The 25,982-nt window shown below is 35.2% G+C and overlaps 2 protein-coding genes across 2 annotated transcripts; both read right to left on the bottom strand.

Annotated features, from left to right (window-relative positions):
• Nucleotides 1-4,693: 4,693 nt before the first annotated feature.
• On the bottom strand, nucleotides 4,694-5,428 carry LOC131427395 (polycomb protein Scm-like). Its single transcript, XM_058590550.1, has 2 exons — nucleotides 5,206-5,428; nucleotides 4,694-5,132 (listed from the first exon to the last, which is right to left on the bottom strand). The coding sequence occupies exons 1-2, from the start codon at nucleotides 5,227-5,229 to the stop codon at nucleotides 4,821-4,823; spliced, it is 336 nt and encodes a 111-aa protein (XP_058446533.1). The 5' UTR covers nucleotides 5,230-5,428; the 3' UTR covers nucleotides 4,694-4,820.
• A 16,601-nt stretch (nucleotides 5,429-22,029) lies between these two features.
• On the bottom strand, nucleotides 22,030-25,018 carry LOC131427392 (uncharacterized). The gene is made up of 3 exons (XM_058590545.1): nucleotides 23,869-25,018; nucleotides 23,585-23,748; nucleotides 22,030-23,451 (listed from the first exon to the last, which is right to left on the bottom strand). Exons 1-3 carry the CDS (start codon nucleotides 23,972-23,974, stop codon nucleotides 22,489-22,491), a joined length of 1,233 nt encoding a protein of 410 aa, XP_058446528.1. The 5' UTR covers nucleotides 23,975-25,018; the 3' UTR covers nucleotides 22,030-22,488.
• Between the last annotated feature and the right edge of the window lie 964 nt (nucleotides 25,019-25,982).

Genomic DNA, 25,982 nt, shown 5'->3' with positions numbered 1-25,982 from the left:
TTTGACACGGAGCCATCAGCGAGAACAACTGCGGGCAAAATTTCATCCGCTTCAGTTGAACCGACGTGTCGACCAGGCACTCCGAAGAAAAATTAGCATTAAAATTGTCCGTTGACGATTTACCACCAGTTACCATGAATTCAGCGACCCCTTTATAACGATAAAAATAGTCTTATCGAGTAACACTGTTTAAGTTGCTTACCATGACCCCAGAATAAGTAAACAAACAATTTGAAAAACAGATCCCGGAATATAGAAAAGGGTTTGTATATCAGGTACGTAAAGTCTGATTGGATCGAGAATAAATAGCAAATGCAACTTATTTCCATCGGTAGAGTGTATGGAGTCAACGAAGCGAATCTGAAAAGTTCTCCATTGGCCCCTGGCGAGAGATATATCAAATATGTATATATTCGCAAAAAAAACAAGAACAATCTCAGTTTTTGAACTAGTTCCAACCAAGTACCGCCGTTTTACTTCTCAAAGGAATTGGGAATGTATATCCATTCATGTTAGTAACAAAGTTAAATTTATTACATGATTTACATCCACGTTCAGAATTAATATTGCACTATTAATATGGCCATACTATTTATGTAATGTTGTTCAGAATAGTTCCGTTTTCTACATAATCTTTGTCCGGATCAAGCACTGGGATTTCTCTGCAACAATACAATATCAGTTTTGTCATATTCGCTATCAGTTTCAGGATTGGCACCTTCAGTGTGCATTCTAATTCAGCTGTGGCCTTGCTTGCATCCCTTAATAGAAAGCTAATTTTGGTCGGACGGAAATACTTCGAATTAATTCTATGCAAACATTAACCAAATCACTTCTACATTTATTTACATTCTGCATGTCTTCCATAAATCGTAACCATGGTAGCTATTATTAACAACCAATAATTTATCAGTATGTGTTGCCAGTTTCAACATTTTTATGAGTGATTTCGTTTTGACACTACGAGTTACTGAGGGGTACTTAAATTTGCGATACAGTTTTGATGGACGAGTGGCAGGCAGAGTTGCCATTTTAAAATCTGTATTTCAATTCTAAAAATCTGTGTACCTTCTGTGTTGCATATTTTCGTTCATAATCTGTGAAAAACGTATTGAAAATCTGTCATTTTTATGAAATATTCATGAAAATCTGTAGAAATCTGTGAATTTTGATAAAATCTGTGAATTTTGATAAAATCTGTGTTCTGTGACACAGAATATTCGTGGGAAAATAGACAAAAAATCTGTGGTTTTACAGAAAAATCTGTGAATATGGTAACTATGGTGGCAGGTCGTGTCGTCGGTTAAACGAACCGTCGCACAAAGCATAACAAGAAAAACCGACACCTAAAACCCAGAACTTTCTTCAGTGATTGAGCGCAGCGGGCTCACCTCTCGTTTTGTTGGCTTGTAAAATAGACTGGACGTTATGGATTTTTGAATCCTTCACACTTTGAATATATGCTAATTCAATCGTTATTATTAGTAATTACTCTTACACTACAGCTATGAATAATTAGTAATTATGAATGACTAACATGAGGTTATATGTATATGTATTGACTAACTTGCTAACCATGTATATGTCTGAGTTTAGTATAGCAAGCATGGATTCTTCTTCAAAAGAACGATTGAAGACAATCTTTGCAGTAGTTATATTTTCAAAAATTTTACATGAACAATAATAGTTTGTATTCATTTCATTAAAAGTCTGTTAAGGTTGAAGTTTTAGTTTTGCTATAAAAATTGCTACAATCTAAAATTATATTACACGGCCAAGCATTATTACTTCAGCAACATCAATGCATTGAGCTCAACAGAGTTGGACATTTTTAGCATTATAAATTACAGTTACTTAGAAAATAAACGATTTCTTACAATACCCATTTTATTGTATACAACTCGTTTTCATTTTAATACAAAACCCAATGCTGCATTAATTCGCGTTATTATTTGATATGTAATTTTTGCTTACGATATAATCCTACCGACTCCACCGTGTATTTCTCACACCACCTCAATACGAAACAGCAGCGCGCAAGCAATAAAAAAATGCGAAAATGTTTATGTAAACCTTTTCAAATTTCGGTTGTATTGATCTAGGACAGGACCAGACAACTGGCTTCTTTTTCCAGAAAAATATTTCTCTTCTTATTCCGGTTGCTCCCTGCTGTAAATAATAAATGCCTCGCGATCACTATTGCCAGTAGAGATAATTATTCATTCTGAAAACGTTCTCCCCTTATAAAATGCAATTATTTATCATTTGAAAACATTTAGACAAATGTTATATCGGTCAAAAATATAGCTCTGGATTCATTTTGATCAGATGTTTGTTTTGAAGAAAACGTTTAGTTGAAACAGCATAATAAAATTTTTCTAAAACACTCAATTTTGGGTAATTAATTCTTGCAGCTTTATTAACTAAAGTATTCAACATATTCTATATGAGAAAAATAATAACATATAGAAGTATCCAAAGATTCGGTGCTATTCTCAACCAACATAATCAATATTCTCGTCCATATCACACTTCGTGATTTCAGGCTTCCTCTTTGTACCATCCAGGGATTGTTAAATGTACTTGTATACTTTCCGCATTGACAGGACTTAAAAACAAATTGAACTTAAATCCTATTGAAATTAATAATTTTGAAAAGATGACCCGAAAAATAAAATATCCAATATCAAGCTACATTGTTACCGACGATACTGACAACACTTTTTCTACCATCCTGCAGTAATATTAATTTCAACAACTAGTACTTGCTTATGTCAATTTCAACCAATCACGAGCTGGTCCGAAATTGGTCCTAAAAGTGGATTAACAATTGTCAGGTCCTGTCCTAGGTATTGATTAAAATTTTATAATTTTGAGTTGCATTTTCAGATTCTTTGTGAAATTCTGCTACAAACACTACTTTTCAGTTCTAAAACCATCACCGTGGAACGGAACAGTAACCGTTTATACTTTTCAAAAACCAATTACGGCTCGGTAAAGCAAAATTTCATCTTAAGAGTCTGAAGAGCTACTGGCAGATATTGTTTGATTGATTAGGAACTTCAAAACCAAGATGTATTACATTTTCGGTTAATCGATCGGTTAAGCAAAAATTTACTCGTCCAATTCGGAATCATCTAGAGTATCACCTGCATTTCAAATACCAGTCACAGCACTATCACTCCATGATAACTGTAATATATTCCACAGTGCGATCCGCCAGATCCTTCCTCCAATGAAATAAACAGAATCGAATGTGTGAACAATTTGCTATATTTCGACGTTACCTTGCAAGCCCTTGAAGAGTCCAAATTTTCAATTAGTGCCAAAGATTCGCCAGGTTGCGCGACAACCGGAGTAACTTAGAAATTTGATCCCGATCTGAACTGGTCGTTTGTTTATGTTTACATTACCAACACAACCAAAAATGTCCTATCACGCCACCAGTGTATTTTACATCGTGCCAATAACCAGCGCTGAGCTAAATTTTCTTTTTCACATTATATGATATTCTAATGATTTTGCACTATTAGCATTTCCAATAATAGTTACAAGATGTGTTCAACATCATGTCAAATATATGAGATAATCTTATGAAACATAAAACTCTTCTTAACGTTATTTTTACAGGATTTCCATATAACGAATGAAATTTCCAGTCTGAGTCAAATTGATTGGCGCGTCTTATAACCATTACTAGATATCCGCACAACATACATTGAAACAATTTATGAAGCGCATATTATATTCACTTCGAATTTATTTATATAGGTTCATATATACCATATGCCTAGTTTTAAAAAATTTATATATATATATATATATATATATATATATATATATATATATATATATATATATATATATATATATATATATATATATATATATATATATATATATATATATATATATATATATATATATATATATAACTTTCAATAGAGCTCTTACGAATAGCAGATAATCGCCAACTACTACTTTTCTTTGAGGATTCAAGCTTTACTAGTATTCCATTCGGTAAGGGAGCACCTCATGATATTTGCGAAAAAGAAGTGAGATCCCGAGACTGACAATAAAAATGAATCTTACTAGACAGATAGAGTAATGAAATGTACCGGATATATATTTCATGGTCCGTTAACGCATATCCTTGAACGAAGTTGGATGAGCTGTCTTGTCAGCGATTTAAAATTACATTGAGATGCGGAAGTTCCTGAAAAAAAATGGTCTGGAGCAGTTGATGAATATCGGAGACACAACTATTTCTTCAGCTTCAAGCAGTACGATTCACGACTTCCATCGGATTTCCATATAAATTATATGGGATATTTTTATAACTTTCATTATGATAACGTCCATTTAGATTTGACGTACACATTAAATAAAGATTATAAGTTTCCATATAATTTCTATGAATTATATTCTGCATATGATTCATATGACAAATCTAATGAATATAAATAAGATTTTCATTTCAGTGAGGATCAAAACTGACTCGAGTTTCACACTCAAAATAATAATCATGTTATAGTTACGTGAAAAGTTATGTGAATATTTTCCACCCTACTTTTCACGTAGGTTTCAAAAGACTGGCATTTAAAAGCTGTTTAATGCATAATCCAGTAAAAGTTACGTGTTTCATAGGTAAAATGTAATGTACTGCTCATTTCACATTTATCTATCAGTTCATATCAAATTTAGATATAAAAGAAACACTATTTCATATATTGGTTGAAGAAAAAAGGGAAATTTCAGATTTTTATATAAATCTAAAGAATGCAAAATGACATGCAAAACAAAACATTTATTTTAGAAAATCAGCATGGAATTTTAAATAAAAAATGAAAAGCAACTAATAACGTCGTGGGATCTCGAATCGACAAGCCTCCAGAAATCGTTGTGTTGTCACTGCCATCCAACTGAAGCCGAAGTCGAGATCCGAGAACTTCCACAACACTACCGATGCAGGTTGAGATCCCATTACATGGGTCCAGTGTCTCTAGCTTCATACCGATTTTGAACTCGTTTTTCGGTGGACCAACGGCCTGTTTGAAGCATTCGGCAGGAGCGGGCACACTTCCGGACTCACGCAGGCACTCGATCCAATCGAACACATGGAAACTTTCATACTGGAATCAACCGATCGATGTAGTAAAAAATTGTAATTAAATAACATTTCTCGCAAATATTTGCACTACTCACACTTTGAGGGCCACTGTTCGCCATTTTCAAAATCGAGTTTTTCACACTGGAAATTCACGTAGATTGTTTGACGTTTGGTCAATTCACGTAAACCTTATGTGATGACTCTATTCATTTTAGAGGATGTTCGTATAACATTCATTTTCGTCACGTAAAATATTCAATTTGACATTTGAAACCAGTTTACGTGATTTTTCAAGTGAATCGAACGTGAATTTTTATTTGAGTGCAGTTCAACCACTCCACATTATCAGCAGTGATGCCAGATTTTCAATTTTCTGCACGGATTTTAAAAATGACAGATTTTCACAGATTTCTGAAAATTATCACAGATTTTCACAGATTCTGAAATACACAAAATCAATCACAGATTTTGGAAATCGAACACAGTTTAGCACCAAAAAGTACAGAGTGGTTGAGAAAATAGGTACAGAGCGTTTTGGTAGTGAGACCTTTTTTTGCTCAACAAATTGAATTCGACAGATTTTCGCAGACAGGTTTTTGGCTTGATCACAGATTTTTGAAAAACTGACTTATCAGATCCGAATGTGTGCATTTCTGATTTGCATCGCACGAAAAGGGGCTCTCAGCAATGTAAAGCACACGTCTTACCTCTGCAAGAGTTGTATACTGAAAATGGCGGTAACGACCGCGCTTGTGACGACAAAGCTGTGATGCCAGCTCTCATCGTGGATGTTTGCGCATAAGGTTGTTATATTAAGGTTCAGCGTGGGTTACCGTGGTTTTAGTACTTCAGCTGATATCACACAGAGATGGCATTTCACCAGAGTGATACACGCTAGAGTCAGATTTTTGCCACACCGAGGATGCAAAAAACGAAGCACCGCACAAAGAGGAAAGCGCACTTCTTCTCAGTGTCGAATGGGCAGCATTTGAGTGTGTGCTTGTGGTTAAAGCAGCTGGCGCGAGTGAAACACATTCTCTTCGCATGAATCGCTCACACGCGCTCTCGTCTAAATACACCCAAGTGACCACTGGCGCGTGATGGTGAGCGAACACAAAATTTGCAAGGAAAACCGAAAATTTTACGATAAATTGTTTTATTTCGCTGATTTTGCGTGTCCACGCTTCATCTACGAAAACCATACAGCAGAGTGCTCACCGGCGTGTACACCTCTGTGAAAGTATCTGCATCCACCTCAGAGAATTTATTAGCTAATGCTCTAGCACTTTGGTGCGATTCAGTGGAAGAGGTAAAAGGAAATAAACAAACGCACTCATGATGCGTGCACACTTTACACAACAGTGGTGTATAAATGTGAAAGAGAAGAGCTCTCGATGAAGTTGTCAGTGCGAGGGGAGAAATTTTGCTTGCTCTTCGTCACACAGAGGAGATAGACATCTCTGATATCACACATCCGCTTTCTTCCCCAAAAAAAAGTGTTATGAATTAGTAGCAACAATAGCCTGTTGTTACAGCTTCGAAGCTCAGCTCGACTTAGAACATCATTTCAGGGAACAGGAATTCACTGCGATTCGCTCTTTCCGAGATGCAGTGTGTAGCGTCTGAATCGTTCTTTAATTTGATTGAGTTAAAAGAAAGCAAGCCGAAATTGTCATAATGTATATCTTTTGTGGTTAGTGTGTAGGGTGCAGACATCAGCAGGAGTGCCAGTTATGCAAAAGTTAAGCACCAATTGAAGGTTCTTCGAATGTTGCAACATTCATGATTCTGCTCATAAATCCAACTTTAATGAGCTATCTCCATTGTTCATGAAAAGAGATATTACGTGGTTGGTAGGGAAGGCACAATTTATATTTATATTCTTCTAGTGGTTCTCACCTAAGACAAGACCTGACAACTGGCTTCTTACACGCTTAGAAAAAGTTACTAAAAGTTTGAGTACTAGTTACTCATTTTCAAATGATACATGGAAACGTCAAAAATTGAGTAGTTATCATCAATGATATTGAGTAACTTCTACTCTAAATTTGAGTTTAACGCAAGAACTCGTTTTTTTGTCACTATTCGCAAGATCAGTCTAAAAGTTGTAATAACCATTTGTAACAACAGGTTGTATTTTTGCCTTTCTCTATAGAAAGGTATTAGAATTGCTGGAAAAACCAACTTTCGAACGGAGCCTCGGAGACCCATAGTGTTATATACCATTCGACTCAGTTCGTCGAGATCGGAAAATGTCTGTGTGTGTTTATGTATGTGTGTGTGTGTGTATGTGTGTGCACTTTTCGAAGATATTTGAACGCGCTAAATTTGCTCAGAGATGGCTCAACCGATTTTAACAAACTTGGGCTCGTTTGAAAGCTACTGTCGGGCCATTGATCAAGTTCGAAGATCAAATGGCTGTGACTTTTGGTTCCGGAGATATGATTGTATAAGTGACGTAACCGACAAAAATCGTGCTATTTGAACGCGCTCAATTTTCTCAGAGATGGCTGAACCGATTTTAACAAACTTGGGCTCGTTTGAAAGCTACTGCCGGGCCATTGATCAAGTTCGAAGATCAAATGGTTGTGACTTTTGGTTCCAGATATATGATGGTATAAGTGACGTAACCGACAAAACACATTGATTTTTATCGCTCTTATATATATAAGGGTGCCAAAATTTTGGGATCACCTCTATTTTCGTTAAGCTCTAGTGCTCAAAAGTTTAAGCACCTCGAAAAATGCCTTCATGCAAAATTTGAGCTAAATCGGACATGCGTAAGGGATGCTGCCCGGTGGTAAAGGTTTGACAATTTTCGATCTTGAAAAAGCATCATAGGGGGGAGTACATGAAATTTCCAAACTCGAAAATTTTTTTTGATGCCAAAACTCTTGAAACTGCAGACAACATCAAAATTTAGTGTCATCTCAAAAAAAAATTTTTTTTGAAAAAATCAACTTTCTGGGACTTAGGAAAATTTTCATATTTTTCATATAAGTCCCAAAAAGTCGATTTTTTCAAAAAAATTTTTTTTGAGATGACACTAAATCTCGACGTTTCATGCAATTCTAAGCCTTTTGGCATCAAAAATTTTTTTTCGATTTCGAAAATTTCATGTACTCTCCCCTATGGTGATTTTTCAAGATATATGAAAATTCCACTAAGTGGACTAAGAAGGGTTTTGCCTTTCTCTATAGAAAGGTATTAGAATTGCTGGAAAAACCGACTTTCGAACGGAGCCTCGGAGACCCATAGTGTTATATACCATTCGACTCAGTTCGTCGAGATCGGAAAATGGTGATTTTTCAAGATCCCCCCTATGGTGATTTTTCAAGATATATGAAAATTCCACTAAGTGGACTAAGAAGGGTTTTGCCTTTCTCTATAGAAAGGTATTAGAATTGCTGGAAAAACCGACTTTCGAACGGAGCCTCGGAGACCCATAGTGTTATATACCATTCGACTCAGTTCGTCGAGATCGGAAAATGTCTGTGTGTGTGTATGTGTGTGCACTTTTCGAAGATATTTGAACGCGCTCAATTTTCTCAGAGATGGCTGAACCGATTTTAACAAACTTGGGCTCGTTTAAAGCTACTGCCGGGCCATTGATCAAGTTCAAAGATCAAATGGCTGTGACTTTTAGTTCCGGAGATATGATGGTATAAGTGACGTAACCGACAAAAAGCGTTGTATTTGAACGCGCTCAATTTTCTCAGAGATGGCTAATCCGATTTTAACAAACTTGGGCTCGTTTGAAAGCTACTGCCGGGCCATTGATCAAGTTCGAAGATCAAATGGTTGTGACTTTTGGTTCCAAATATATGATGGTATAAGTGACGTAACCGACAAAACACATTGATTTTTATCGCTTTTATATATATATATATATATATATATATATATATATATATATATATATATATATATATATATATATATATATATATATATATATATATATATATATATATATATATATATATATATATATATATATATATATATATATATATATATATATATAAGGGTGCCAAAATTTTGGGATCACCTCTATTTTCGTTAAGCTCTAGTGCTCAAAAGTTTAAGCACCTCGAAAAATGCCTGCATGCGAAATTTGAGCTAAATCGGACATGCGTAGGAGGTGCTGCCCGGTGGTAAAGTTTTGACAATTTTCGATCTTGAAAAAGCACCATGGTGGGGAGTACATGAAATTTCCAAAATCGAAAATTTTTTTTGATGCCGAAACTCTTAAAACTGCATGAAACATCGAAATTTAGTGTCATCTCAAAAAAAATTTTTTTTGAAAAAATCAACTTTCTGGGACTTTTTCATATTTTTTCTAAGTCCGAAAAAGTCGATTTTTTCAAAAAAATTTTTTTTCGAGATGACACTAAATCTCGACGTTTCATGCAATTCTAAGCCTTTTGGCATCAAAAATTTTTTTTCGATTTCGAAAATTGCATGTACTCCCCCCTATGGTGATTTTTCAAGATATATGAAAATTCCACTAAGTGGACTAAGAAGGCTTTTTGCCTTTCTCTATAGAAAGGTATTAGAATTGCTGGAAAAACCGACTTTCGAACGGAGCCTCGGAGACCCATAGTGTTATATACCATTCGACTCAGTTCGTCGAGATCGGAAAATGTCTGTGTGTGTGTGTGTGTGTATGTATGTGTGTGTGTATTTGTGTGCACTTTTCGAAGATATTTGAACGCGCTCAATTTTCTCAGAGATGGCTCAACCGATTTTAACAAACTTGGGCTCGTTTGAAAGCTACTATCGGGGCATTGATCAAGTTCGAAGATAAAATGGCTGTGACTTTTGGTTCCGGAGATATGATTGTATAAGTGACGTAACCGACAAAAAGCGTTGTATTTGAACGCGCTCAATTTTCTCTGAGATGGCTGAACCGATTTGAACAAACTTGGACTCGTTTGAAAGCTACTGGCGGGCCATTGATCAAGTTCGAAGATCAAATGGCTGTGACTTTTGGTTCCGGAGATATGATTGTATAAGTGACGTAACCGACAAAAAGCGTTGTATTTGAACGCGCTCAATTTTCTCAGAGATGGCTGATCCGATTTTAACAAACTTGGGCTCGTTTGAAAGCTACTGTCGGGCCGTTGATCAAGTTCGAAGATCAAATGGTTGTGACTTTTGGTTCCAGATATATGATGGTATAAGTGACGTAACCGACAAAACACGTTGATTTTTACCGCTCTTGTATATATAAGGGTGCCTAAATTTTGGGATCAACTCTATTTTCGTAAAGTTCTAGTGCTCAAAAGTTTAAGCACCTCGAAAAAAGCCTTCATGCAAAATTTGACCTAAATCGGACATGCTTAAGGGGTGCTGCCCGGTGGTAAATGTTTGACAATTTTCGATCTTGAAAAAGCACCATAGGGGGGAGTACATGAAATTTCCAAAATCGAAAATTTTTTTTGATGCCAAAACTCTTAAAACTGCATAAAACATCGAAATTTAGTGTCATCTCAAAAAAAAAATTTTTTGAAAAAATCAACTTTCTGGGACTTATAAAAATTTTCATATTTATTCTAAGTCCCAAAAAGTCGATTTTTTCAAAAAATTTTTTTTTCGAGATGACACTAAATCTCGACGTTTCATGCAATTCTAAGCCTTTTGGCATCAAAAAATTTTTTTCTATTTCGAAAATTTCATGTACTCCCCCCTATGGTGATTTTTCAAGATATATGAAAACATCACTAAGTGGACTAAGAAGGCTTTTTGCCTTTCTCTATAGAAAGGTATTAGAATTGCTGGAAAAACCGACTTTCGAACGGAGCCTCGGAGACCCATAGTGTTATATACCATTCGACTCAGCTCGACGAGATCGGAAAATGTCTGTGTGTGTGTGTGTATGTGTGTGTGTGTATGTGTGTGTATGTGTGTGCACTTTTCGAAGATATTTGAACGCGCTCAATTTTCTCAGAGATGGCTCAACCGATTTTAACAAACTTGGGCTCGTTTGAAAGCTACTATCGGGGCATTGATCAAGTTCGAAGATAAAATGGCTGTGACTTTTGGTTCCGGAGATATGATTGTATAAGTGACGTAACCGACAAAAAGCGTTGTATTTGAACGCGCTCAATTTTCTCAGAGATGGCTGAACCGATTTGAACAAACTTGGACTCGTTTGAAAGCTACTGGCGGGCCATTGATCAAGTTCGAAGATCAAATGGCTGTGACTTTTGGTTCCGGAGATATGATTGTATAAGTGACGTAACCGACAAAAAGCGTTGTATTTGAACGCGCTCAATTTTCTCAGAGATGGCTGATCCGATTTTAACAAACTTGAACTCGTTTGAAAGCTACTGGCGGGCCATTGATCAAGTTCGAAGATCAAATGGCTGTGACTTTTGGTTCCGGAGATATGATTGTATAAGTGACGTAACCGACAAAAATCGTGCTATTTGAACGCGCTCAATTTTCTCAGAGATGGCTGAACCGATTTGAACAAACTTGGACTCGTTTGAAAGCTACTGTCGGACCATTGATCAAGTTCGAAGATCAAATGGCTGTGAGTTTTGGTTCCGGAGATATGATTGTATAAGTGACGTAACCGACAAAAAGCGTTGTATTTGAACGCGCTCAATTTTCTCAGAGATGGCTGATCCGATTTTAACAAACTTGGACTCGTTTGAAAGCTACTGTCGGGCCATTGATCAAGTTCGAAGATCAAATGGCTGTGACTTTTGGTTCCGGAGATATGATTGTATAAGTGACGTAACCGACAAAAATCGTGCTATTTGAACGCGCTCAATTTTCTCAGAGATGGCTGAACCGATTTTAACAAACTTGGGCTCGTTTGAAAGCTACTGTCGAACCATTGATCAAGTTCGAAGATCAAATAGCTGTGAGTTTTGGTTCCGGAGATATGATTGTATAAGTGACGTAACCGACAAAAAGCGTTGTATTTGAACGCGCTCAATTTTCTCAGAGATGGCTGATCCGATTTTAACAAACTTGGGCTCGTTTGAAAGCTACTGTCGGGCCGTTGATCAAGTTCGAAGATCAAATGGTTGTGACTTTTGGTTCCAGATATATGATGGTATAAGTGACGTAACCGACAAAACACGTTGATTTTTACCGCTCTTATATATATAAGGGTGCCAAAATTTTGGGATCAACTCTATTTTCGTAAAGTTCTAGTGCTCAAAAGTTTAAGCACCTCGAAAAAAGCCTTCATGCAAAATTTGACCTAAATCGGACATGCTTAAGGGGTGCTGCCGGGTGGTAAAGGTTTGACAATTATCGATCTTGAAAAAGCACCATAGGGGGGAGTACATGAAATTTCCAAAATCGAAAAATTTTTTTGATGCCAAAACTCTTAAAACTGCATAAAACATCAAAATTTAGTGTCATCTCAAAAAAAAAATTTTTTTGAAAAAATCAACTTTCTGGGACTTAGAAAAATTTTCATATTTTTTTCTAAGTCCCAAAAAGTCGATTTTTTCAAAAAAATTTTTTTTCGAGATGACACTAAATCTCGACGTTTCATGCAATTCTAAGCCTTTTGGCATCAAAAATTTTTTTTCGATTTCGAAAATTTCATGTACTCCCCCCTATGGTGATTTTTCAAGATATATGAAAATTCCACTAAGTGGACTAAGAAGGGTTTTTGCCTTTCTCTATAGAAAGGTATTAGAATTGCTGGAAAAACCGACTTTCGAACGGAGCCTCGGAGACCCATAGTGTTATATACCATTCGACTCAGTTCGTCGAGATCGTTTTAGATTAGCATCACTGATTACAAATAGGCAACGCAATTGTCAAGCACTAATTTGGAAAAATGATGCTGACTGTGTGACATAAACACTGAAGCATGCTTTTGTGAACTACTCGAATCAATCTGCATCAATTGTTGTCAAAATTAGTGTCCAAAATTATTTAATAAAAGTATAAAACATATTTTCATGAGACTGTTATGAAAGAAGTGAAAGGCATTATCACACCACTAGGTGGATTAAGAAAGGTTTTAGATTAGCATCACTGTTCTCATACAAATAGGCAACGCAAATGTCAAGCACTAGTTTGGAAAAATGATGCTGACTGTGTGACATAAACACTGAAGCATGCTTTTGTGAACTACTCGAATACTGGTGTCAAAATTAGTATCCAAAATTATTTAATAAAAGTATGAAACATATTTTCATGAGACTGTTATGAAAGAAGAGAAAGGCATTATCATACCACTAGGTGGATTAAGAAGGGTTTTAGAGATTAGCATCACTGTTCTCATATTTTAGATTAGCATCACTGTTCTCATACAAATAGGCAACGCAAATGTCAAGCACTAGTTTGGAAATATGATGCTGACTGTGTGACATAAACACTGAAGCATGCTTTTGTGAACTACTCGAATCAATCTGAATCAATTGGTATCACAATTAGTATCCAAATTTATTTAATAAAAGTATGAAACATATTTCCATGAGACTGTTATGAAAGAAGAGAAAGGCATTATCACACCACTAGGTGGATTAAGAAGGGTTTTTGTTAGTGAGATCGCGTGTTTCGAGGGTGAGTCACTTAACACAAACGGTGTTGTGTCTGCAAAAACCGGAATGATAAAATCAGTATTTTGCTTTAGAATGGAAACGAATATGCTCAAATGTCATTTATGAGGAATAAGTGTATGATTGGTGCCTGAGCATAACTGACATGTATGTTAATTTGCGATTGACACACAACTCCAAGCGACCACCACTTGATATAGTATTGAGTTCAATTACCTAATATTTTAATACAATACACTCAGAAAAGGAGCAATTTTTTTGCAAATTTGGTATATGTGAAATAAAATTTCACTCAAAATTTGAGTGATAGTTACTCTATTTTTGGTACACGTACAAATTAAGTATTACTCAGTAAATGAGTAGATTTTACCCAAATATCGTTTCCAGTGGAAGAACTCAAATTTGAGTAACTTTGGAGTTACTCTAAATTAGAGTTGTTCCACTTTTTCTGTAGATGAGTGAGATCTTACTCATTTTTGAGTAACTATTTTTAAGCGTGTATTCTTCATTCCGAATAATCCTTCTCGTCATTTTCGCCCTGTGGAATAAATACCAACGTATGGGCTAGTGTAGCCATATTTACAGATTTTTTAATAACTTTATGCTAATAAAAAACTATTTATTAAATTTAAATTTTTAGACTCGGTTTTTGATTTGAAATAAACATGAAAAATGTGTTGGTGAATGCATTTTATCATTATATATTAATGCTTAAAAACAATTATTTGAGCTTTAATGACAAAACACGAAATATCTCATGTTGAACGCAAAATCGAATCCATTGTTGACGTATTACCGGATCTTTTTAAAACCGGAAAAAGTCAAGTTTGGATAGAAATGTTTAGTGTTACCACAGTGTGGAACACAACAGTTCATTCTTCTCGTAAAACTAAACAGACTTTCGAGTTTACACTAATTTAACAAATCTTTTTTGGTTACACTTTAATTCACTAAAAAGAAAAACGGCTTGATGCCGATTTTAATTACACAGTGCTGCCACTATAAACATTTATTACAAATGAGATTGGAAAAAAGTGAAACATTCTCTGAAAATTTTCATTTTCATTGGTGAGCTAAAATTATACATTTTAATAAACTAGTTTTCTGATTTTCTTTATACTTGGCATCATTGCTCGCGTACCCTGCAAAAGTTTTTTCTCTTCACAATGTGCGGGTAGCAACATCAAAATCAGCCAATCAAAAACTGGTCGATTTTCGAAAAAAGATGTCAGGTCTTGGAACAAAGATGTCAGGTCTTGGAACAAAGATGTCAGGTCTTGTCTTAGGTTTTCACCACTCTTCCTGTACTTTGGTGACAAGTTGTTGTAATGTGGAGTTAATCTGGCATCTTTGGTATGAATGTTGTGTATGTTTTGATGAAATTATTTTCATATCCTCTTTAGTTTTTAAGAGTAATTTATTATAATTTGTTGAGTGTATAGAAACAAAATTAATGCATTTCAATCGTCATATTATTTTATTTTCTTTTAGATAAACCGGATTTGGATGCACGGAATAATTTAGTGAGTGTAATCATACAGAAAAGCTGGTGTTCGTTTAGTTCGGGGCGGCCGTTCAGATATGTTGGAACTCGGCTCAGAAGACGCAGCAGTCTTTGGTTTATCTCCATTAGAAGGAACATTCGTTTGTGTATCACGCCAAGCTTTAATCTTTTTAGTGTGGGATACATGCCGCTTCGTTATTTTGCCATGCTCATTATTAAGAACTAGGCTACCGTTCCGCTCCTCCAATACTGTGTGTCTCGTCGGGGAAAAACGCAAATCGCCTTTCAAACGGTTTTGCCTTTCAACAACGACGTCATCTCCCGGTTTTATTCTGCAATGACGAGCACCACCTCGAGCATCTTCCCGTTGTTTCCCAATTAGTTTGGCTTCGCGGTCCCTTTGTTGGAGAAGATCTTCGTCGTAATCTGATTCGCGTGGCTGAAGCAAGGGTAAACCTCGCTTAATTTTTCGACCATACATTATCTCTTCTGGTGGTACTTTCCTAATGCTGTGTGCTGCTGAATTATGTGCATTAACTGCTTTTTTAAGCTCTTCAATTGAGCTTGTTTTATCCGTACTAGCCACTGCCATAGCTTTAATTATTAACTTCATATAACTTTATGCTACGCCGTTTTGTTGTGGAAATAGAGGTGTCGAGAAAATTAACGCAATATCGCGTTGTTCGCAATAGTTTGCAAAATCTTTCCCATTGAATGGAGGTCCATTATCTGTCTTCAAGATTTTTGGGTATCCTTCTTTATCGCATATAATTTTTGCTACATGCCATCGGAAATATGTTCACAATTTTATGATAAAATTTTCAGTTTGGTGACATAATCTCAAATAATTCAAAATTAAACTTTTCTGAATTTTTTTATAAACGAGTATCAAAGAGGATAATTCATAAGGCGCGTTTGCCTTTCTCGTATTTTTAAAGCTCTTAGCTCAGTGATCTGTGAAAAGATTTATATAATCTAACTACCAATAGAATCGAAATTTTTCAACTTAAACGTGTATAGCAAAAGCATTGAAGTATTTCAATAGTACACTATTGAAAAACCTGTCTCATTTGACCCATGTCAACACCAGCCAATCAGAACGCGCTCAGAGGAAGAGAACAAAATATCTGCTGCTGTACAATAAATCGTTCGAGGAAAATGTTCCGAACAGTGTTTAATATCGTAGTGAGTTCCACAATTTGGTCCTTCTGAAAGGCAGGAATGAATCCCGTACAGCACCCTAATAGTTTCTTTCAATGAATTGCAAATCCGAAATGAAATAATCGACATTAAAATTCTGTATACGGCTATTGTTATAGCCGCTAGGACCGCCCATTAGTGAAAAGGATACAAACGAAATCACATAAAAAGAAACTGCTTAACAAAAATTGAATCAGTTTGGATTCTATCGCCACTGCGAGTAGATGTGTTTTGTGTCGTCTGCACAGCTAGTTTAGCTTTCGACAAGAGCGATTACGTCACAGCTGCCAGTCGGTGAACAACGGTGAAGAGCATTACACAAAATCAGCCGTTCTAATGGCTCTAAAAGTTTTCTAAAGAACTATTATTATTTGTTGTTCGCAAATCGAAGGTAATTATCCTCAGTTTAGAAGAAATCAAGAGCCGTTTGGTTAGACTTGTGCACATTTCGCTTTTCACAGTAATCGAGATCAAGTGAAGCCTTCTTTTTTTGCGAAAAATGTAAAAAAGGGGAGTGTTTGCATAATTCATACAATTGATCAACTAATTGATATTCGGAAGTGTTAAGGAACATGTCAGTTGTTTTCGTATTCACGACATCCAGTTATGTCTCTGACATTACCCACCCGCCTTTTTATAGTCGTAAGCAATATTTCTTGGGCATCTCTAGCCTCATGAACTAAGCTTGGCTTCTCTTGCTGTATTGAAAGTTTATGCACAACTTCCATGTTTGAATGGAGTTGACGTTCAAGAAGCTTTTGTTGTTCAACTAGTCTATCGAGGTCCATTTTTGCGTTAACAAGCTCTTGACAGGACTCAAAGCACGGCAGTATATAAGAGTTTACGTCAATAACTCTTCTATCCCTTCTCCGCAGTGAACCCCGCTGAATAGACACTCCAACACAGGTGGCGTGAAATTTTCGTGGGCATCCAACACATGTCCACATAACCGAGTCGACGGTGGTATCCAGAGCACGAATTTCGCAGGTCATAGTGAATAATAAACAAAAAGCAATACTGTTTTGATTAAAAAGCAAATTAAATAAACTCGCGCACCGCGGCTTTTGGAGCAAATTAAAAACGCGTCCGAACCGGTTGACGACAATTGAATTATCTAGACATTGTAAGAATAGATTTTTGGTGCATGCCTTTATAGGCGAGATATTCGATGAACAAGTTGAAAGTTGTCGTTTTCAGCTATGCAATTCTTCCTTCAGAAAAATACTTTCCCGACCGCTAAAAATTCAATTAATCATTCTGAAATTTTCACAGATCTAAACTAATTTTCTAAGATATTGTTAGTTGGGTTTTTTGATATTCGTCACCCTTTCTGAGAAAATCAGATTTAAAGCGTGAAAATAACCCTCTAAAACACCCTAAAACATAATTTGGATTTTTACTTGTATGCTTTAAGGCGTTCGTGTTGGAGAGCTACGAGATGAATTGAATGGAAAACCTGTTTTAATCCATCTAGTGTTGTAATGATACCCGGGTTGGCGGTTCAATGCATACCCGATCTCAGATGCACATAACTAAATCATAACACAATCAACAGTTGATATGTATAACAATTTGTGTTATTTTGAGAAATATGTAACAAATGAATACAGTTGAAAGTCAATACTTATAATAGTATAATAACTAAATCAGTTATGTTGTTCTATTTTCAATCGCAAGACTCATGACAACGTTCATTAATCGAAGAAAAGAGTTCTTCCGATGCTTTGTAACTAAGTATAATGATCAGATCAGATTTTTGAAAGAAACCAAGGGATTTTTTGTGCATTAACTAGTATAACATACATATCCTATATCTCCGCAACCGGAAATCGGATCAGGATGAAATTCAATAGCAGGCTATGGGACCATGAGACCTTCCATTTGAGTCTTAGTTTGTGAAAATCGGTTCAGCTATCTCTGAGAAAAGTGAGTGCATATTTTGTTACATACTTACACATATACAAACACACACACACAGACATTTGCTCAGTTCGTCGAGCTGAGTCGAATGGTATATGACAGGTTCTTTCGTTTAAAAATGAAAAGGGGTCGTTCTTCGTTCGCTCTTGACTTCAGAATGTCTATATTTATTTTTCACTTTTTAGTTTTACTTTTGGTAATAATTATTTGGAGAATGTTAATGTTTAATAAACATCGCTCGACCCGCAGCGGTGGCAAGAACAATTCGAAAGTCCCACAGGGCCTAACTGCAAACGACAGTTTCTCTTTGATTACTTTTTCTTTCACGATGTACCGGATTGATTTTATATTTGACGCTTTACTCTTGGCAAAACATTCAAGTTAATACTACAAGCTTTAGATTTATATTGGAAGTTTTCAAGAAGTTGCAGTAAGGGCTCCGTAAATATCATTGGCATTAGCATTAGCATTAGAGACCGCCCGTGTGTTGCTACTCCGTTATTGATCTGGACCAATTGAGATTGCAAATGATTTTTTGAAGTAACATGTTTGGGAATAACACATTGTTTCACACTGTGCAAACTGTATTGAACCATGCATGCTGATCAATACCGACGCCGGCCACGTCCGAATGCAGATCTACTTGGGAGGGAAAGGATTGTTAGTTCGATGCATGTTGTTACTAAGAACCGAGGAATCCTCTGCATTCCCACATGCATCACAGGAGATCATGTGTTTATTGCTCTGGGTAGCCGGCTACCGAGAATGTTCTAAAGTATTATCGTTTTATGTGTTACTTTGTGCTGGCAATATAATGCACAAAACAGTCAATCTCCGAAATTGACAAAACTCCGGACAGCCGGCTGTCGAGTATGCAGTCACTCGTTTATGCATCTGCCTTTCGCGTTTTTTTAGTCATGCAAAAAACACATGTGGATTGATAAAAAAAAAGGTATCATCTCACTGCTAGGTGGATTAAGTACGTTTTTATTAATGAAACTACGTGATACAAAATAAACGAGCGAATAGGATTTAAACAAAAAAGTTGATTCATTGCATTGAAATATTCTAAACAGTTATTATAAAATCATTTTAAATCACCAAACAAAGGTCAACAGATTTCACACGCGTCTTGATTCTTTATTATTCCCGCTTTAATATTTTAATTATTTATTAAAATTATTAATTGGTTATATTAGTTGATCTGGACAGCCGACTACCGATAAAAATATTAATTTACTGTTTGAAATATTAATATCAAGTGTTTTTTACTATGTATTCAAAATACCGATATATGTTATCTCTGTTATTAACTTTGTAATATAAACGGATTTGCGCAATGGTTGAATTTTATCATTCATTTTATAATCCTGAAAGACAATCAATAACATGGAAGAAGAAATCATTCCTAATAAAACTTTTCTCCGAAGCTAGACGGAAATTGATAGGTTGAATAAAGAGATGATTTAGTAAAATAGAGTAATCAGAAGTAAAACATTGAAAATATCTGATAACTGAAAGGAAAAAGAAACTCCTGCAATTGTCGCCTTTTACGACATGGAAGCAGGAACCCAGTGGATCTATTCTTGGTTCATTTTTTCTGCCGGATTCCACACGGCATCTAGGCTGGTACAGTCCGGAGAGAGCTAATAGGTACTATCAATCTCCTAGTGGACCCCAGCCCCTAAGTAAGGGCTCCGTAAATATCAAAAGAGAAAGTAAACAAAGAGAGGCTCTCATTTGCAGTTAGGCCCTTTTGTCGTGGGACTGTCGAATTGAAGTTATTTTTTTTTTCCTTCGTGCGAGGCGCAAAATCCACGCCAGCGCACAGTGATGCCAAGGTGGCAGAAATCCAAAAAATAAATTTATTTTTTTCCTGCACTTTATTATTTTTTTAAATTCTCAGATAAGTGAAGGATTACAGCTTGAAGTATAAAAATAATAATAAGAAATAATCTCTCTATATCCTTTCAAAGATATTGTAAACTTTCTTTTCATCCTTCTATACAAAATATATGGCGCAATGATGATGTTTTGCGATTAGAGTTCTATATTAGGGCTGCCACTGTTCAAAAGTATTTGATTTTATAGCATTTTTTCTCTACTTTTCAAAAACCACTATGCAATCCTGCACATCTCTGCACCTTAAAGGTTATTTTGAATTGTTTGCGGGGCCGACAATAAAAATCACGAAGACATGGGCTATACTTTTGTAAATAAAGTCGGTGCGAGTAAATTTAAATAAACGGCTATATGATAAGTAATATCATAATATTTATAACATACATAACATAAAACACCTATATAAATGTCGTTATATAAATCTATTTATAATATATCAGGCGTTGGAATAAATTAGTAGCGTTTTTTCTGCTAAGTTTCATGATTTTTCTCTCACTAAAAATCATGAAACTTATCATTGCAGTATAGGTTTTTAAAGTATAGTCAATCGTTATGTACAACTTTCTGTCATCTTTCTGGTAAGACTCGGATACCACGTTTGAAAAATTCCTACTCCTCAGATTCGACGAATGAATCGATCCAATTTTTGGTGGTGTCGTAGTTTTTTTTAACTGACCTGACAAGTTATGCGCCACCCGAGTATAATAGAATAACAAACCGGATGCAGAAAAATATTTTATTTTGTTACAAGAAACAGAAAAAGAACTAGTTTTGGTTCCAAATCCTGAAAAAAGTAGAAGGTAACAAATTTTGATATCCACTTGTTATCAATAATCGGAATGGTAAACATACAAATTTGCTACACATTTGATAGTTGCTATCAACGGAAAATATAAAGAAATAACTGAGTTCTAATTATGGGTTATCTTTCAAATTTAATTATGTTAGTTTTTATTCTTACCAAAAAATATTACCGACAAATAAAAACAATAATTTTGTTTTATTTCATTACGAGTGTAGGTTTACTATCACAAACTCTTTTATCTGAAACTTAAAAAACCGTTGGAGATTTATGCTAGTCCCTAAAGTTTTAAATTTTTCCGTATGTCTCTTACAATTATTGATTGATATGCTGCTAGTATCTGTAGTTATTTGTACTTTTTAGTCGACTTGAGTACGAAACTTACAAATAGAGATGAAATTTAGTATTTCGTTTACCTGCCTTATTGTCATGTTCACACATTGTCTTATTGTATTGTTTATCTTGATGATTCGACATAAGGAGCTGAACTCGTATAAAAATAAATTATTAAAAACACGCTCTGAATTCAGTTCCTGTCCTACAATGTATATGTTATCAAACTCATCGGTTAGAATATTCTGTATTTGAAAGAAACAATTGTTTAAAAATATGAAAGAATCATCATATTTGAATTTTTCACACGTTAATTTTGTGCAATACCTGATTCCTTTGAAGGAAAACTTACTGTGATATGAAAAATTAGTAGCAACAATATCTTTATCTAGTATTTCTCTGTCTGCAACGAACTTAAATCTTGAATCATATCGCAAACGAGGAAGTTTTCGTGGCTCCCATAGATTATACACCCAATTCTTGATCGGTGAGTTAATAGGCATTGGTGTATAATGACAAAAACGTTTTAAACAATATTTCTTAGTTACTTGAATGACAGGATGGTTATGACCTGTTTTTAAATCTAATAACATTCTATTTCCAGACTCATAGGGAAAAAGTGAACTATTCCACAAGCCTCCCAGATTCCTAACGACATCTGATAAATGCGTTTGTAAATGAACATTGTAAACCTCTTGATCAGTGCCATAAAGATGTGCAAATTCTTGAGCAAATTCCACTAACGTTGTTTCACATGTTTTTAGAGTTTCAACTGAAATGTTTGTTTCAAGCAATTGAAATAAACTCGATGAAAACTTCATGAAATGTTCCATGTTGATTTTTGGTATTAAACCATAAAAACAAGGGTAAAAACAGTATAATGCGATGCACTCCCATTCACTAGCTTTAAATTTTGCTACCTCGTTAAGTTTTCGCGGATGTCGTGGGAAAACGCTAGGAAATCTTATGCTGATTAGTCTTTCCTCAACTACGTTTCGATTGATTCCTAGGTCACATGTCACAATCTGATTCCACATTTGTTTGGTCACTCCTAGGAGCGAAGCATGCATATAATCAACACCAAATCCGCGAACAATGTCAAAGTTCGGTAGACTTAACAAGACAGATAAACCCTTTATACCTGAAAAATAAAGTTTCTGTACATACGACTAAAATATTACCATCTCTGCATACCAAACAGTTCTTTGGCGGTATCCTGTGCAATCATCATATGTTGTTTAGTACTACTGTGATCCCTTTTTTGGCATTTTCGGTATGGATAGCGAACTTGTTTACCGATTGCTACTCCTGGATGAAGACATAAACTACATCCGAAATAGCCGTTGAATTGTTTCATGTTTTGGATTTTACATCGACAAACTGAATCGACACAACACTGGAGAACTACAATCTTGTATAAAATATTGTCTATGAACATTCCTTCACGAAGTTTCCTCATTTCTAAACAAAAATTTTGAAAGAAAAGTGGCATGTTCGGTTCACCATTAGAAATCCATAATGCAGCCAGAATTAAATTTTGCTTTTTGAATCGTTCCTTTGGAGGCAATTCATTGATTACCACAAATAAAGGATACATAGGTGTTTTCATTGAACACTCAAACACTTCTACACCATCCGTATTCACTGATAGAGTTATAAATCTTCCGTCTTCATTATCGATAATCTCTTTTGCAACATATCCGTTTCTTATATCACTGAGGTTATATTTTAATATTTCTTTGGAATATTGTTGTATTTCTTTCTCATACCGTTGGACTGTTTCACGGATTTGACATTCGATCGGGAATGTTATGAAGTAGTCAAATTCTTGACTATAACATTGATTCATAAAGCAACGGAAATTTTTAACAGGTTTTTTAATTCCAAGATTGGATTGACAATTCTTACAAAAATAAAGCCTTGTTGCGTCATATTTATCGGGAAATGCAGATGTAAAACTTGAAAAGGTTTCTGGAAAAATTTTCTTGCCGACGATGATGTTCATCATTGACAGTAGATCTTCCAATGCTTGTTGGGTCAATTGATGTCTTATATAGAAGTTCAGCAACATAAACATAACATCGAAAGTTTGCAAGCTATTCGTCAGTTTCAAAACCTCATTAAATTTTCCAGACACTTCCTGTAATAGAAATGCTTCGTTTTAATATTATTGAAACCTCTGAAATGAGTATTAGGTATTCCATATTCCTGAGTTCAAATGTGCTCTCCAATTTTGTTTTCATGCAAATTTGGGAAACATAATTAATAATTACCTCTCCAAAGAAATAATTCAAGTGTGAAGTTTCACCGGTTGAGCTAAGTTCTTCGAACACCTCTGATTCCCCAAACGATGTGTGTTGTGGTAAAATCACTCCGTCTCTTTGATTTTGAATCTTGATTTTGCTACTAGGTGTATCGATGCATATAACTTGAGATGCTGTAAAAATTGGATTAGCACACATAATCATACTTATTTTTCAATATTTTGAAAATTTCCAGTTATTGAAAACCGACTGTATTTTAAATCAAATAGAACGTATGGATCTTCTGTACGTACTCGCATTCTGTTCCCAACTAAGTTCATCCGAAGCAATGTCACTCAATGACAAATTTGGAATCCTCGATGTGTATGGATGACTTTCTACGTCATTGATAACACACATGTTTCGTGTGCGCCTCTGTGGAAGATCAAGATAATCATAAATTGATTGAGTTTTCAGTTCAGCCTTAAGTCACTGCTAGATTTTATGAGAAAAAATAACTGATTGACCAGAAGCCTGCTATGTAAAGAAAGCAACATTTGAAAATATTTTCCGGATAGATATGTTTGACGATTTTGTTTACATATCAATGAATTTATAAATTGTATACGCACGTACACTAAGGTTTTTATTTTCAGGCAAATCACACAATCAAAGTGCATTGTACATTGTAACTTACACACCTTTTTTACATATTTCTTGCCGTACCACGGAGAACTGAGAAAATAATGTTTAGGACGACGATTGCTCATGCCTACGAGTAATTGAATGTCTTTATTAGAACTTATTATTACATAGGTGTTCCACAAATGGTAGAAAACGAATATGAATCAGTCCTCTGACGGGTGATCAAGAATCATAACAGTTAAGAAATTGGGGTTGTAACCGATTTGTTTACTATAGATGTTCACTACGTTCAAATTAGCTGCAGCGGCATATTCTTGTCAACGAGCTGATAACAGCGATGCCAGATAGTAGTAGTGTCATTTCCGTAGATTGGAATTTTTCTCGGAAACGCTCACGGTGAAAAGCTTTTTTTTTTGCTCGCCAGACAAAACTTGTTCCCGTAGTTCTCCGTTAATAAATTTAAATTTCCGTAGAAAAAACCCAATTCCCGTAGATTTTGTCTACAGATTCGTAGATCCGTAGAAAATGTTCGAATCCGTAGATCTACGGAGATTTCCGTAGATCTGACATCGCTGGCTGATAATAAATAGTGTGAGCCAGGGATGCCATGTCATGTTTTACCAATATCTGTGAAGGTAAAGAAGGCTTTGCTTGCTAAATCGATTTTGCCGAGCTAAAGGTTTCACGAATATGCACCATCATATGATCTGTTCAACTTGGTGTTAAATAACCAAAATCTGTGTTTAACAATTGAGATCTCTGAGCAAATCTGTGAGTCTCATAGAAATCTGTGCAACAATTCGAAAATTTGTGTTTCACAGATTAATCTATGATACTGGCATCTCTGGTGCATGGATATGACAATTCAGAATACACACTAACTGAAAATATTCATATAATGAGTAGTTTAATAATTACAGCCAGAGAAAATGAGTTCAGTCAGAATTAAGATATGAATTACATAAGTTATTTCGATCTTTTTAATGTGTGGATATGTGAGCTTGTTCTGGAAAACTACACGAAAGTGACGTGCTGTTTTATATTATATATTCGCATATATTTCGTTGTTTTATTATACAAAATGGATTATAAAGTGCTTCATAACATGTGACTTATGTATTAACGTTAGTGAATTAATACACTGAAGATCTTTCGTCGTGAATACGACTTACTTACTATGGGGTGCCTTTTCAAAAGTTAGCCTGTACGAGAATAAGCAGAACTTTATCGCGAATATCTCTTGATGTACTTAAACCAACAACATATTTTTTCTACAAGCTATCGGAAATGTGATCAGGAATTTTTGACAAAATTTGGTAATAGAGTTTTTGAGTTTTGTTTAGTTCTTGAATTGTGGTCCAGTTTCTGAATTCTAAAAATCGGTTCTTTTTAGAACTATTAATATATTCCCAATGAGCTATACGAAGCTTTCCTACTATGTAAATCTATCATTCCAGTTGGTTCAGGTCCAGAGCTCAGTTCCAGTTACAGTATCAATAATTCAGTTCAGTATTGAATCAATTGCGGGACGTTTACAAAACCAGTTTCCCTTCAACGAAGATCGATTGCGTCATTCAGCTGCAGGTCATTTGCATTGGAGCAAAATACAACAAAAATCGGACAACAATAGATAACATTATGCAAAATCAGCCCTTTTAATGGCTCCAAATGTTATCTAAAGAACTATAAAGATTGTTTCTTTGCAAATCGGAGATTAAAACTATCAGTGTAGTGCAAATCTAAATGAATTTTATTAGCTTTATGCAATTTTCTAAAGCAAAAT

The sequence above is a fragment of the Malaya genurostris genome, chromosome 2 (genome assembly GCF_030247185.1).
Source record: "Malaya genurostris strain Urasoe2022 chromosome 2, Malgen_1.1, whole genome shotgun sequence".
Lineage (NCBI taxonomy): Eukaryota > Metazoa > Arthropoda > Insecta > Diptera > Culicidae > Malaya > Malaya genurostris.
Note: the sequence above shows the minus strand (reverse complement) of the source record. Positions and strands in the feature narration are given on the sequence as shown.